Source organism: Monopterus albus, unplaced genomic scaffold, assembly GCF_001952655.1.
Source record: "Monopterus albus unplaced genomic scaffold, M_albus_1.0 scaffold168.1, whole genome shotgun sequence".
Lineage (NCBI taxonomy): Eukaryota > Metazoa > Chordata > Actinopteri > Synbranchiformes > Synbranchidae > Monopterus > Monopterus albus.
This window is the reverse complement of record NW_018128048.1, coordinates 547,794-562,055: the sequence shown is the minus strand read 5'-3', so window position 1 is coordinate 562,055 and position 14,262 is coordinate 547,794. Positions and strand designations below refer to the sequence as shown.

The window sequence follows — 14,262 nt, the reverse complement described above, 5'->3', positions numbered from 1 at the left end:
TAAGGAGATCACAGCATTCATATTCATACACACTGTGCAAATATGGACAGAGAAATATAGTGTTGTTACTAGACTACATTACATTACATGGATATACTGTAGACTTACTGACCAAGCTCTATTTATGGCTTGAATATATTTAAAATTATATGCAGGAAGCTGCATGTTAGAAACGTAAACGAACACACTTTGTCAGTATTGCATGTTACATAATAACTCACTGATGACTAGAGGGCAAACTGACTACATACACATTGTTTTATTGACACTGAAAAAACGGTACAAATAGTCATTTCAGTAAGTACACTGTGGGTTTAAAAGTTATGGCCCTGGTCCCCAAAGCCCTTAAAAGTGTGTATTGATCAGTATACCTTGTGTAGTGATTTAATAACAGAGAACACTGCCTATTTGATTTACTGGATTAACCTAGTTATCACAATGTCAAAGCATTTAGTTAATAACTAAATATCCCATCTCTCAAACAAACAAACAACAACAACAAAAAAAAACTTAATACTTACATAGCACATATGCAGTGTTGGGGAAGATACTTTGAATGCATAGTGTTGTAAACTACCAATTACTTCAGACTGGAAGAACTTACCATTTGTCAATTGTGTAACATCAGTCTTCAACTTGAGCCTTTTTAGACAACATGAACAGCTTGAACGCTGCTCTAAATAACAGCCCCATCTTGTCATTGATGGGACCAAGGCAGGCGGACGAGGTGCTGGGAGCGCACTCGGCCGTAGCCATAACATCCTTGCACATAAAGCATGGTAAAAAAAATGTTTTTAATTATTCATTTCTTTTTATTGCCTAAAATTACTTCAGTACTTAACTACACAAAACGTCCACTAAAGTAATTTACCTACTTGAATCACTATGCAAATATGAATGAAGCTGAACTATCAGCAAACTACTTCAAAATCTAGTTAAACTACTAGTTTAATCACATGTAGTTCACTACTCCCCAACACTGCAGCTAAAGCACAAATACACACACCAGGGCTCCACTTGTCCGCACAACACCAATGATGCAGTCCATAAATTCCATGTGTGCCTCCCTCCCTTGACCTGAACTAACTATGATGCCCCTGCTGTGCCGTGGAACAACATGTTGTGCGCTGTCCGGCTCATCTTGAAAGTTAGGAAGGGACATAATTCCATCTAAAGCCCTCCAAAGTAGTGGAGTGTGAGTCTTTGCAGGATATAAACAGAACAATGCACTTTGTGATCTCTTTCAAAACACTGCACAGCCAGCATTTACAGTTCAATAATATACATCTGTACTAGTCCATTTTTGGCATACATGCATATGATCATTCAAGCTATGATGTCCATTGTGAAGCCTGAGAAAAATAAAATTATATTTAGTCCATGTGTGTGTGTGTGTGCATACTAAATTACAGTATAATTGACTTGTAAACAAAGAGTGCATTTGTTTCTACTAGGGATGCAACGATACCATAAACTCATGGTACAGTACTGCCAAGATAAAAAGTCCACAATGATATTTATCACAATATTAAAAACTGAAGAAAAAAGATGGAAACATCCATTACTAACCTTTTTAACTTGAAGTGTTCCTGCTTTACTTTTAATTAAAATAAAAGTAGCCAGCCATGACCTAAGCATGTGCACAAACTTGGCATGAACTGGCACTGAATGACTGAACTGTTGTATGACTTAACAAAAGATAACGCAGCAGTCAGTAGCAGCCCTCTTGTCAAACAAAAAATAATATATTATTGCAGCAATTAATGTTCAATTATTGGACCACAAGTGTGTGTGGGCTGGTATTTTCACAGGGTCTGATGATTTGATAGCCTTTAGGATCACTTGTGGTTCTTTTTAGTGGCAGGTGTATAAAAAAAAAAAAAAAAAAACTGAAATGCTGCAACACAGCAGGTCTAAAAGGTGATGATGGACCATTCACTATGCGAGTTTCAAATTCTGTGACCTGAACGCAGTTTTACTAGTGAAATAACCATATGTAATATCCTGGTGGATACTGTCACAGTTCCATGACGGCACCCGGACATTTTTCTAATTGCAATATCGCAAATTTGCAAATATCATTACATCCCTAGTTTCTACCGTATGTTTTTATATATGTGCAGTGTAATGTATATATTTGTAGTGTGTTGTTGCATGTTGTGTTTTATGGCAGAGGGGGGTAATAAACTGGCATATTATGGTCACACACACTGAACTCAGATGCCTTGTCAACAGCAACGCGATAGTCCCAGTCTCCCTTAGATGCTTCCATGGTAAACTGTTTCTCACAGTCCATCAGAGTAAAGTCAAGGTCAAAACAGATTTCAATCTGTCCCAAAATCTGGATATCGTCATTCTGTCAAAAAACAAAAAACAGACTGTCAGCTAACATATGAAATACATCTTAAAAACAGCTATGCCAGGCACAAAAACCTCAACATTTCTTAGAAGTAGGATCATAAAATATGCAAACAGCTAACTATGATTTTATTATTAGAATGAAATTCAGAAAAAGGTGTGCGTACCTTTGATGGAGGGATGCACTGGATCTTAACTTTGACACCATAGAAGTTCTCTATGGCTCCTTCAATCTGAGAAAACTACAGACAGACACATTAGGAGCAGAGAGCAGACCAAAAGAAAGAGGCAACAGCTGTCACCTTATTAATACAATGTAATTTCATGCAGAAGATTATTCTTTATTTATCACTAACATTTTAGATTTTAATGCACCATGACTTGATATTAAAATATAAATAAACCTACTGTGAAGTATTTCTCTGAAGGGGTGATGTCAAACTTCCTCAGGACGCTACAGTAACAGAAACAGAGATTTCCATTTGAGGCTTTGAGAGTGACTTAAAATAAATATGTACGTTATGTCTCTGTGTGTGAACGACACTGTGGACTGCAAACGTGAACAGTATTAACAGGAATGTCAGGAAGACAATACTAAGAATGAAGAATTGAGACAATGGTGTGTATGTGTGTGTGCGTGTGTGTACGTGCACATGTTTTGTACCTATTCAGGTCCACTTTGTGATATAGTTCCAGGGCCTTGCTGAAGTATTTGTGTTGACTATTCAGTGAATCTGCTGTGGCTGCACATGTACCGTGTTTGTGCCACTCGTACTTCCTGTTGAAACAGACAAATAAGTGACAATAAGTCACATAAGCGAGGAACACAATATAAAATATGAAGACCAATGGTATCTTGATTTGGTAAATTATTAGTGATTTTCAAGGTCATGGAGCATCTGCATTAGTTGGTAAAACACCAAAGGTCCTGAAGTCTGAATATGATGATAAAGTAAAGCTGATTAATAAAGGACATCTAAGGACAGTGTGCTTGTCAACTGTAATCACTGTAACTCTGTTGTAAAATGAGTGACGCTGCACCTTGTTAGTCAGTTACACCATGTTTTCAGTCTCAGGCAATTCTCAGCTTTAGAGAGAAATAAGATATAGCTGCTGTAATATAAGCCCCTACATGGTTGACAGTGTACAGGGTATGGTACAGTAGGGCATGGTATATTACAATAGTTCTTATCACTATGACGCATTACTTGCATTATCGGAATCCATTTGAGGATGTACTAATAAAACAGACAAACAAAAATGCAGAAGTCATGTAATACTTTTGTGGAAGTGGTACACTATGATACAAAAATGTTATTTAAAAGGACTGAATTATTGAATACCAGAATGAACAGGATGCGGGGTGAAGCAAGTCAGGCCAACTTTTCTCCATGTCTGGAAGCAGGTCCTGAAAACACACAAAAACAGATTATACACCCCTCCCTCCAGAGCCCCCTCCCCAAAATCATGGACGCACACTGCCAAGGCAACAACACAAAAAACTGGGCTGGGTGACTAAAAGAGAAGTGGACATCTCCTTCTCATAGCTGACAAGATGTCATCAAATGATCAACATGCAAGCACACAAACAGCAGCCAAAGCACAAGGGAGTAAAAACTAGTGAGAATTAGTTCTTTAGATTGTTTTTTACAAAACTACAGTTATGACGAGGTTTTCAGCTATGCTAACAAAGAAGGCAATGTTACAGAGCGAGGCCAAATTGCAAAAACATGAGAAGGCGAGCCAGCATACGGGCTCCAGACAGCGATACTCACAACTCTCCTGCTACTACTGCAAACATCACAACAACTGGTGATGCTGCATGTCATGCAAATTAGAAAGTAGGCTGAACACCAGGTTTCTTTTTCAGCCCACACAAAGAATGGACAGCTAATGAATCACAATGAAATATGTGCTGAATCTGACAAAAAGTGTACTGGATTCAAACGACTTGCTGCACCTTTAAAATAATATACTCTGAAGAATGAAGTATTCTGCCAGTAGCTTTATCCCACTGATGTAAACTGAAGTCTGTTATTTTTTGATAAAAAAAGATAAATGACATTAAAAAAATGTTCACCTAATTATAAAGGCACTCAGTCTGACCAGCGTTATACCTCTATTTGAGAAGAGTTGAAATGCCATGATGAATTGCAATCATTCCCTTTATCTGGCCTGGAAAACAGAAAGTATCACAATATTAGATTTCTCCCTATCACCCCCTAAAATGGATATACCTGACTACTCACACACCCACACAAACACTTACCAGAGTCCATGTAATGTCCAGTAGCTAATATTGGGATGGCAGTGTTCCACCTGAAACATATAAAAAATAGTTTTCGAAATTTCATTTAGACACATAAGCCCAATAGATAAATCTGTCATTAGTGATCATGTTTCACTAATACTGAGCAGGCTCCATCTCACTGGGCTGAAATACAAGTGCAGGGACAAAAAAGGTTGCAATGACAACAATATTAATTTTGATAAGTAACTGTGAGGACGATAACCAACGATTATTTCTAATGCTGTAATTTTTTTTCTCATTCTAAGATCAACCAAGTCATTGTTTTGTCTATATATATACAAATATTTACTTTACAATATGCGGGCCTCGACCCAAATGCTGTGGAATGAGCTCAGAGAGACGTTCACACCAGACATCCAGGGAGTATGATTCTGAATGTTTAATGGCTGGGTTCAATAAAGACACAACAAATTATCTGTTTGTGTGTTATTAGTTTAAGCACATATTGTTTGTCTATATTTGCGACTTAGATGAAGACTGGATCACATTTTTTAACCAATTCATGTAGAAGACCAGGTAATCCCAAATGCTTCTCTCACTTTTTCTTACCAGTGTAAACTTCTTCAGCTGGGACTGAGACTTGGAGTTTAATCTAAGCTCCCTATAGAATATAAGCTTTCTTCAAGAAATATTCAAATGAGAACTACTAAACAGAACTGATAAACTGCAAAATAATTTCCACTACTGCCATAAATATTTCCTAACAAGACCACAGCGCTGACAAATCAAACCTATTCTTGTAGGAAACATGCAACTAAAAAGTACAAAATAAGGGATGTGTGTTTTGTGTCTCGAGATTTGGAACATTTAAAACTGTCCCATGACTCAGATATCACATGATATTGAAAGATTATACACTCAGGGGCCTGTGAGTGACACATGACTGGAGTAAAACAAATGAACAATTTAGAGTAAAGAGCATTTCAAACACTTTGTCATCCTCTTTTTAAAGACTATATAAAAAAAAAAGAACTAAAGACATGAAGACACTCACGCCACAGAAGGTGGTGGGCCATTGGTGGGTCAGAATCAGTTTGGTCCACGTGTGCCTGAAAAGCACACACACAGGTCAACGCTGCCACACCCGAGACAGAAAAGCTACCTGTTTTGAGCTACAGTGGCTCAAGAAATGACTTAGGCCTCATAACTTTTTGCAGAATTTACTCTACTACATTACACTCAGTAACTCATAATGACAAAGTGAAAATGTCTGTGATTTTTAATGCTAATTTAATGAAAATCAAAAACTCAAATCTAGTATTTACAAAAGTATTCAGACCCTTAATTCTGAACTTCAAAAAGGCCCTTGGGCACCAACTACAGCTTTCTCACGGATAATTAAAGCAAGCAGATTGGATCTGACCACAGTTTGGAACAAAGCACAGCAAAAGATCTGAATGCTTTCACTTAATGATAAAAAAAAAAATTGCAGACATTTCTAAAGACATGTTTTTTCTTTCTCATTATGGATTATGAGTGTAGATCAGTGGAAAAAAAAGATTTTTGATCAATTTAAAATTAAATCTACAAAATAAAGTGTAAAAAAGAAAGTCGGATTATTCTCATATTCACCTGTACTATACTATATTATTGTGCTGTACTTACGGATGTGAAATCACAATGGCAGAGGACAGGGCTGCTGCCAGGCAGACTAAGAAAGCAGAGCAATGCCTCATGTCTGGAATAAATCCGATTTGACAGTAAACAGCTGATTTCATCCAGAACTGGTCAGAGAACACATTAGTGAACATTACATTATAACTAATTACATACAGAGTGTAGTAAAGTAGCATTTAGTAAAAATATTTATTTCTTCATGTTTTGTCATTTAGATGCATTTCTGTAAAATGGATTTTGAAGAATCCATATATAAATTTAAAAAGCGGAATACATAATTAGTTTATTTAGCGAAAACAGACATTTGCACAGAATTAAAACAGGTAGGAGTTGTTAAAGGGGGAGGTTGGTGGTAAAGCAGACCTCATGTGACAGCTTTAGTGGGAACTCATCAAACCCTTGAATTAAGCATTTTCATCAGACACACAAACAATAATGGGCCTACACTGTAAAATGCATATGAAATCTCACTTAAGCCTGTCCACATTACCTGGGCCGGTTTGCAATAGTAAACTGCAGCATATCAATGATCTATTTTTAAAACCAATGCCAGTGATTATAATTGGATAGATCTCTCTCAAAATGTGGTAAAAGTGTGTTATAAGTTTGTGACAGTGGGAAACTTGCAAATGCGGTAACCATTCAAAAACTACCTTCTAGAAACATAGCAGCTATCTATCATTACAGCAATCGTAGAAAACCGCTGTCCAACAATATAACACCAATTAAATACAACTTATGTTTATGAAGTCGTTTAAAAAGACATTTCAGTGAAAAGTCAAGCGAACTCTAACGTTAACTTAAACATCGACGTGGGTGTCCGGTATCTACACATTAACACGCTTTCTGTAATTAATACTAACTTAATGTAAAGCTGCAGTACGGTTAAACATTAGCTAACTCGTAAAACTTAAGCAAACTCCTAAACAGAGTATAACTTTTACAGTGAGTAACGTAGTTAAGCTTGAAGTTCAGTTTTAACTGGCCTCACCTTGTGCTAGATATGTTGCAACAAAGATTCGTAGTTACCAAACAACCGGTTTCTCGTTTCATTATACACAACAATAAGTACTAACAGCCTGTTGTTTACTTCCCCCAGTCACTTCCCTACCTGTCTGCTCAACCAATCGTGGACTCTGCAGTGGGCATACGTCATCACAGGCATGTGTGGTGCTGCTTGATTTATTGTTCCGATCACACCGATGTCCTTCATCGTGTACAAGCGCTCCTTTCAAAACAAGTCGTGGTACCAGTGTGACTATGATAAAATCCCATTATATTTTAATAATTGTAGGGCAGTTCTGGTCACATTTTGTTTCATGTTTAACAAGAAATTATTACAATGCCATGATCTCTAAGCAAACGCTAAGCTAAGTTTTATAGTATAAGTGATTAAACACCACTACACACAGCCATACGTTTTTGTTTTGGGGAGATTACTAAATCAGATTTGAGAGAAATGCAAGTTCTTCAGCCTAACTAAATTTTTATAAATACCATTTAAATCTGATTTCAACTCTGGAGAGAAAATTGATGAAAACAGTCTGGACAACTTCAGTGCTTTGGCAACAGCATTTGTGACATTTGCAATTTTTGTCTCAGCTCAATAATGTCTTCACCACAAATTCTGCATGTATATGCTGGATGTTTTAAATATATATGTTGACAGAGTCATAATAGGATGGATATGTCACAGTTGGACTACACTCAACATACTGTGGTATTTACTGGTCATCTCCATTGCTGCTCTGTGCATTAATTCTTTTTTTTACAGCTGCTGCAGTTGTTTGGCAAGCTGCCATCCAATGTCCCTAAGCTCAACAAGCTGAACAGACATCATGTGACCTAAGAAAAGCTTTATAAAAACCCAAGATGAACACACTTTGCTGTAAATTGATAATTTTGTATCAAAATGCCTCAGATCCTGGTGTGTGTAAAACCAAGTCAAAATATGCTTTTGTGTATTTGATCAGTACAATTTATAGTATCGTTTTTGGGGCAGAAGTTGGCATATTCTTAATCTTTTTAAGAAACAGTACTACCTACTTTTCTTCAGCTGAAGGCAAATATTCTGTCAGTCATTTGAGTTTGTAAAATACCATGCTCTAACAATTCATAATTTAAAGTGAATTGAACAAGCCCGAATTATTAAATGTATGAAGTGCCCAAGGGTTACTTTTAAATAATGACTCATTATAACCTGATGTGTAAAATTAAGCATGTCAGGGGAGTCGAAATGAAAAACTAATTGATCTTTCTCTGTCTACAGGGACTGCAATGTCAGAAACAGTCAAAATGTAATATCCTTTTAGCAGAAGCAGAGATTGATCATACAACAAAACATGTATGTACATATCTTTTTAATGTTCAGGACTTTTTTCCCCCAGCGTTATTTCTTCTTCAGTCAGCTTGCTGAAAAATTGCCACCTTGTTATTACCTTGGAGTCCTGGCTTAGCAGGACTTTACTGGAGGCCAGCAACATAATGTACTAAAAATATCACTGGGCTTTGGTAACAGAGTGTACTTCCACATGACCAACAGAGGGCTCTTTTCAACCGCAGACAGAACTACCGGTAAGTCCTGTTTTAAGACACACACACACACACACACACACAATGAAGAAAAACAAGTACTACAATAGTGCACAAAAGTTCTATGAGTCTTACATGGACCTGATGCTTATAGCCCTTTTGTAAGACAATAAAGATTTTTAAATTAACCATTCATGAAAAATACATGTATCCCATGTTTACATAATTTTTAGTGCAGGGTCAAAATGACTTTTGCCACTCATTGTTTAACCTCTCAACAAAAATGCTAACCCCATCTTTTTAACACACTTGGTATTTCTGATTTGAATGTGACAGGAAAAAATGACCATTAACTAAATATTACCCTACTCTCTTTGTTGCTAAAGTAACCTCCATCTTCTTCCAAACCCATTCACATATTTCACACAGTCATGCAGACATCTATAGATTTCACCTTTTATAAACTCATCTGCCACATGTTCTTTTTCACCTTTTTGTCTTCTTGGCTACTGTCTTTCACACTTTTCTGTTTGTCTGCTTCACTTACTCATCACATGCTCCTCCCTAATCACTCACTCTGCCATTCTTCTTTTCTCAAATGTAACTCCATGTTTTCACCTCATTTAATTTCACCTCAGATGTTTCACAGCTCCTCCACTGTGTCAGGAATAGTCTAACTGCAACTGTATCTAGTTTTATAAATAGGCCCTGGCCAAAGCTCAGCATGCGGCACAGTGTCTCAAGACGTCTCTAAGTGCAGATGAAGAAAGATAGAGAGGGACAACAGTAAAGAGCTGCTAGATTTTAATGTATCATTGAAGCAGTTGTTTAATGTAGATATACTGTAATGCAACATTAAATTTGAAAAAAGATTTTCAGTTTCCAAGTGCATTTTGTATAAGATCTGAAATTCTATCTAAAATGTTTTACTATTCAATTACCATGCCACTGTGGCATGGAAGAATATAAGGTGACCAACTCACTATTATAGTGGTACTTGAGAAAGCTCATCACATTTTAGCTATTCTGGAGAACTAATAATGCTGTTTAGTCCCCATAACATCAGCATGATGGAATTCTCTGCAGTGTCAAACCTGCTGTTAAGCCTGCACGCCAGAAACCAGCAGCTGGGCTAACACGTCTGCCACAAAAAAACTGGACTGTTAATTAAATAGTTCGCAGGTTGTAGCGGCCCTGAGTCTTGAAGGATACTAGTTATATATAGGCAGCTCTCTTTCCTTATAAGGCATCAGGGAGAGGCGGGTGGGGGTCAGCTGGAGACGGGTGGTGGTTTGTTAGCCTTGTACTTGGTTTTGGCTGACTCCCTGTGGATTGAGGCTGATAACCGAAGTCGCTGCAAAGGAAATCTCAAGGGGTAAGACAACCTTACACTTAGTTTTGTGTTGCTATCCCCTGTGTATCCTCAGACTTTTCATCTAGTTTTGTTCCAAACCCAATTGATATGGAGGTATAGAGAACAGTTCAGGGGATGGCCTGGGGATGTTACGTGGTCCCTAGAGTTGATCATACTCAAAGTGATGAATGACAGGATGTGAATTATGAAGGATGTGCAGCAAATCACTTGGTATAAAATGAAGATAACAGTAATTTTCTTGTCTGGGACAAGAGAGGTGGCTAGAAGGTCCATGTGTGTTTATCATACATGTGCTTCACTAGACAAATTGTTGATGTATGGCTGTGGGACCTTTGTGTTGACTCCATTTAAACTTGACCTTATGCACATATTCACTAAAAAACAGTTCATCTTAATAAACAAGATAAACTAGACACTATTATTCCAATGCCACAGTAAACCTCTTTTGTTCTCTACCATAATCATACAAACCTCTGAAATTCTCTAGCTTGATCATAACAAATTAAGCTAGAGAATTTCAGAGGTTTGTACAGTTATGGTTGAGAACATCAGAGGTTTGCTGTTGCAGAGAGAGAGTCAGATGTCATTTGGCAGGCATTTGTGCTGGTACAGTATTGGCCAGACTGACTCATCCACAGGTCAGCCATGGGGGTATGGGAATGATACTAGAATATGACCTGTCTGCAGTGAGCACATATCTGATGGCAAATGAGTTTAATGCTATTTTTTATTTATTTATTTGGAGGCAGTGAAACATCTCCTATGTTGCTTTTATATTTTATTGTAAAGCATTTTGTGATATCTAATATGCTAGTGCATAAATGTATGCTTTACCTAAAAGGAACAAAGAGTGCTTCAGTAACTGTGTAACTGCTGGACAGGCCGTGAAAAATTAAGACCAATGATATATACCAATGAGTAAATCCAAAGCCTAACAGGAGGTACACCAAACTATTATAAGAGGTTTGAGGTCAGTATATATGACGCTATGCTATCATCTGTTTGGGTGAATGGGTGCTTGACAGTTGCTGAGGCACTGACTTCAAAGCTGTGGAAACACGAATGTCTTTGCCAGTACAACGCATCTTATAGCTTTCAGGGTGTGGTTGGGCAGGGGAAGTTGCTTCATGTTTCATCTGACTTTATTTCTGGTCTTTGAGAACCTAGGTGATGTCAGGCAATCATGTTCCACTACATGTGTTCATGATGTATGACAAAGCTATGCCCTTTCTTTGGTGTCTGCCTTGTATCAGACACCCACCAAATAAGAATCACTGGGAAAACAAATGCTGCCTGAAAGTAAGACACTTCTAACTCATCTTACTTTTCATTACATCAAAACTTATCTGCTATCAATACAGATCAAATGTAATCCTTTATCTGAACTTTAAATTCAGTGCTGATGCACCCTGCTTAAAGTGTAAATGTACACCATAAACACACAGCAACATAATCAAAATGTACAAAAAAGCTTCAGGCATGACCTAGTCAAGATGACCTCTGTGATGTACTGCAACACCGTGGGTAGTAAAATGGAGACTGGACTGCCAGTGTGGCATGTCACTTCACCAACCTTAAACTTGTCTTTTTTATATCTTTGGATGACGAATGCATTTTAAATCTATGACACACTCTGAAAATGGCTGATGCTCTCCAAACAGTCTTTTTAGTTGCTAAGTAATTGTTTTTTAAGGTTTTCATTACACTGCTGCAAACAACAGTAAGATGGCCAAATGTCTTTGTTGACATATTTGAAGAAAGAACTATTAGTGATGCATCTGTTTGTGACAGTTTCCCTTTCAATTTATTTCTGTTCATTCCAGTGATTAGATTCATGCCATACGTTACGGTTTGCTGCTAGTTCAGCTCATGTGAATAACAGAAATTTGTTACAATAAGAGCTGTAATTTTAACTTATCATTAAAGTGGAAAATAACATTATTCAATCAAAATAAATGTGCTATAACTGCTAGTGTTGGATTTAAAACTGAAATTCATGGACACTGGTCCATATCTAGTCCAACATTCATCTACATTCATAGTTTTTTTTTTAATGTGTGCGTACAGTATGTACATACATCTTTATTGCCAGCATCTCCAAGTCAAAATAGCTTCACCTTTTATCCTAATGCCGCCAGTATACTGCTGTTTGTTTGTATGTGTCTGGGTGTGTGACAGTGTTGCCATCTACAGTATGTTTCCAAATTCCAGGAGGGCTTTTCTCTTTGCAGGAGGCAAGGCAGTAAACAAACATATTGGTCGTCATTAATACAGAGAAAGACAAGATTTGTTTATACTGCTTATTTTGCATTGTTTACACTGCTTGTTGCTTGTTAATACTGCTTATTTTGTTATACTACACATCCTTATGCTGGTTTATTGTTTACTTGCCCCTTGCATGGGGATATATACATACATGTTGAGAACCGATGTACCAGTGTCAAATTCCTCCTGTGTCCAACATACCTGGCCAATAAAGCAGATTCTGATTCTGATTCTTTTGATTTTTGTTGCCAAAAGCCCAAATGCTCCAAAGCACAATTAACCATCTCTTTCCTTTACAACTGTCTTCAGCAGACTACATCAGATTTGTCTCTCTGACAGTGCTTTAGGGTAGGAAGCCCTTGTTTGGTTTTTGTGTGTTGGTGTCACTGTGCTGCTGGTCTGACTTAAAGGAGAGGGTCTACTGTACTCCGTTACAATGTCTGTGTGTGTGCGCTGCTGGTCCAACAGGCCCGTGTCTACAGTGTTGCAATGTCAGTGTGGATCAGACGTGGGAATTACAACCAGGAATACCACCACAAACAGAGTCGATATGTGGTTAAAGAGTACAGCAGGTACACAATACACTCCAAGTCAACAGTAATTATAACCAAAATGTCTGCAGGACCTTAATTGTTCTAATATTATTACTAATAGTAGCTGTGTTATTAAGCCTTGCTATTGGTAAGTGTGCAAATTCAAACATAACTAAACATGAAAAAAAATTGCTTTAATATTCAGACTAGGCTCAAACAGTAAGGCTAACCTGGGTAACATTAAACTAACAATAAGGCCTAACTAACCCAAGCTAAGTGTGAAAATGTTCCCATGGATGTTCAATTCATTTCAATTTAGTGCAATTCAGTTTTATTTGTATAGCAGAAAATCACAACAAAAAATCATCTCAAGCACTTTACATAGTGAGGTTACAGTATTACAGAGGAAAACCCTGATCAAATGATTTTAAATTGATCATTGGCAATATTAATCCAACCTCTGTCCATGGTACCTCAGTGCTTTAAGATTTTGACAGCCTTCAGAAGCACCCCACTGTGCTTTGTTAAACCGCTGAAGCCTATTGCAATGCACAGAACTGCCAGTGAGTGAACTACACAGTTTTTAATGAAGCACATTGAATTTTAATATTTTCCTCATGTATAAGAGAGGCAGCTCAAACTTTCAAGCAGGAACAGTCAGATGTGACACTGATGCCTTTCACACATATGCAATACCGTGCAAAACAACAGGAAAGTTTTGTTGCAGAGAGATTTCAGGGGTGCTGTTACTTGATAAATTGATCTGGCTTTACTAATTTCAACATGGGCCTCTCTGGGACATTGTATTATATAGTCATTATTATGTTTTATTTGAAGTGGGATCAATCCGACATCCCAAATTTTAACTGGCTAACAACGTACCTAACAAACTGGCGCTGCAACTGGTGAAAACCATTTGCTAACAAATTTAATGTTACATTAGCACTGCTGTGATCAGTAATTATGTAATGTATTTATGTATGTGTGTGATTTAAGAGGAGTACCAACAGGTATTCTGGCTACTGTGTATCATGCCACGTAACACTTGGGGAAAAGAAACCTATTCTTGCTGCTGCTGCTCATAGTTTCTTGCTTCAGGCCTGCCCCTTGTTAAATAAGGACTATTTAAGTGTCCAATGACAAATCCTTTTAATAATGTAGACATAGTGATCCTGCTCATGTAGAGCTTATGTCCTAACTGAGCTCCTTATCTTTTATTTTAAACTCAAGTATGAAACTTGTGTGTGCAATGTGCCCTGAACATTGAGTGA

General features: G+C 37.4%; 2 protein-coding genes across 3 annotated transcripts in view; one reads left to right on the top strand and one right to left on the bottom strand.

The window, feature by feature from the left end:
- Positions 1–1,874: 1,874 nt before the first annotated feature.
- rnaset2 (ribonuclease T2) lies at positions 1,875–7,398 on the bottom strand. Of its 2 annotated transcripts, none has more exons than XM_020615654.1 (10): positions 7,278–7,398; positions 6,275–6,393; positions 5,664–5,718; positions 4,628–4,677; positions 4,476–4,533; positions 3,702–3,766; positions 3,023–3,136; positions 2,767–2,812; positions 2,526–2,600; positions 1,875–2,356 (listed from the first exon to the last, which is right to left on the bottom strand). In XM_020615654.1, exons 2-10 carry the CDS (start codon positions 6,385–6,387, stop codon positions 2,165–2,167), a joined length of 768 nt encoding a protein of 255 aa, XP_020471310.1. In that variant the 5' UTR covers positions 6,388–6,393; positions 7,278–7,398; the 3' UTR covers positions 1,875–2,164. The 2 variants fall into 2 exon arrangements, with proteins under 2 accessions (XP_020471310.1, XP_020471311.1); XM_020615655.1 differs by having other exon boundaries at positions 6,275–6,347.
- Positions 7,399–12,948: 5,550 nt separating this feature from the next.
- myom2b (myomesin 2b) overlaps positions 12,949–14,262 on the top strand; it is a 26,512-nt gene continuing 25,198 nt past the window's right edge. The window contains exon 1 of the mRNA XM_020615658.1: positions 12,949–13,030. The gene's annotated coding sequence lies outside the window, so the exon portion shown is untranslated. The remainder of the gene's footprint in view (positions 13,031–14,262) is intronic.

Coding starts and splice junctions, on each gene's coding strand:
- rnaset2 (XM_020615654.1), bottom strand. CDS start 6,387: ATGAAATCAGCTGTTTACTGTCAAATCGGATTTATTCCAGACATGAGG. Junction 4,678..5,663: donor GGCCCACCACCTTCTGTGGC/GTGAGTGTCTTC, acceptor TATATGTTTCAG/GTGGAACACTGCCATCCCAA. Junction 3,767..4,475: donor TCAACTCTTCTCAAATAGAG/GTATAACGCTGG, acceptor GTGTGTTTTCAG/GACCTGCTTCCAGACATGGA.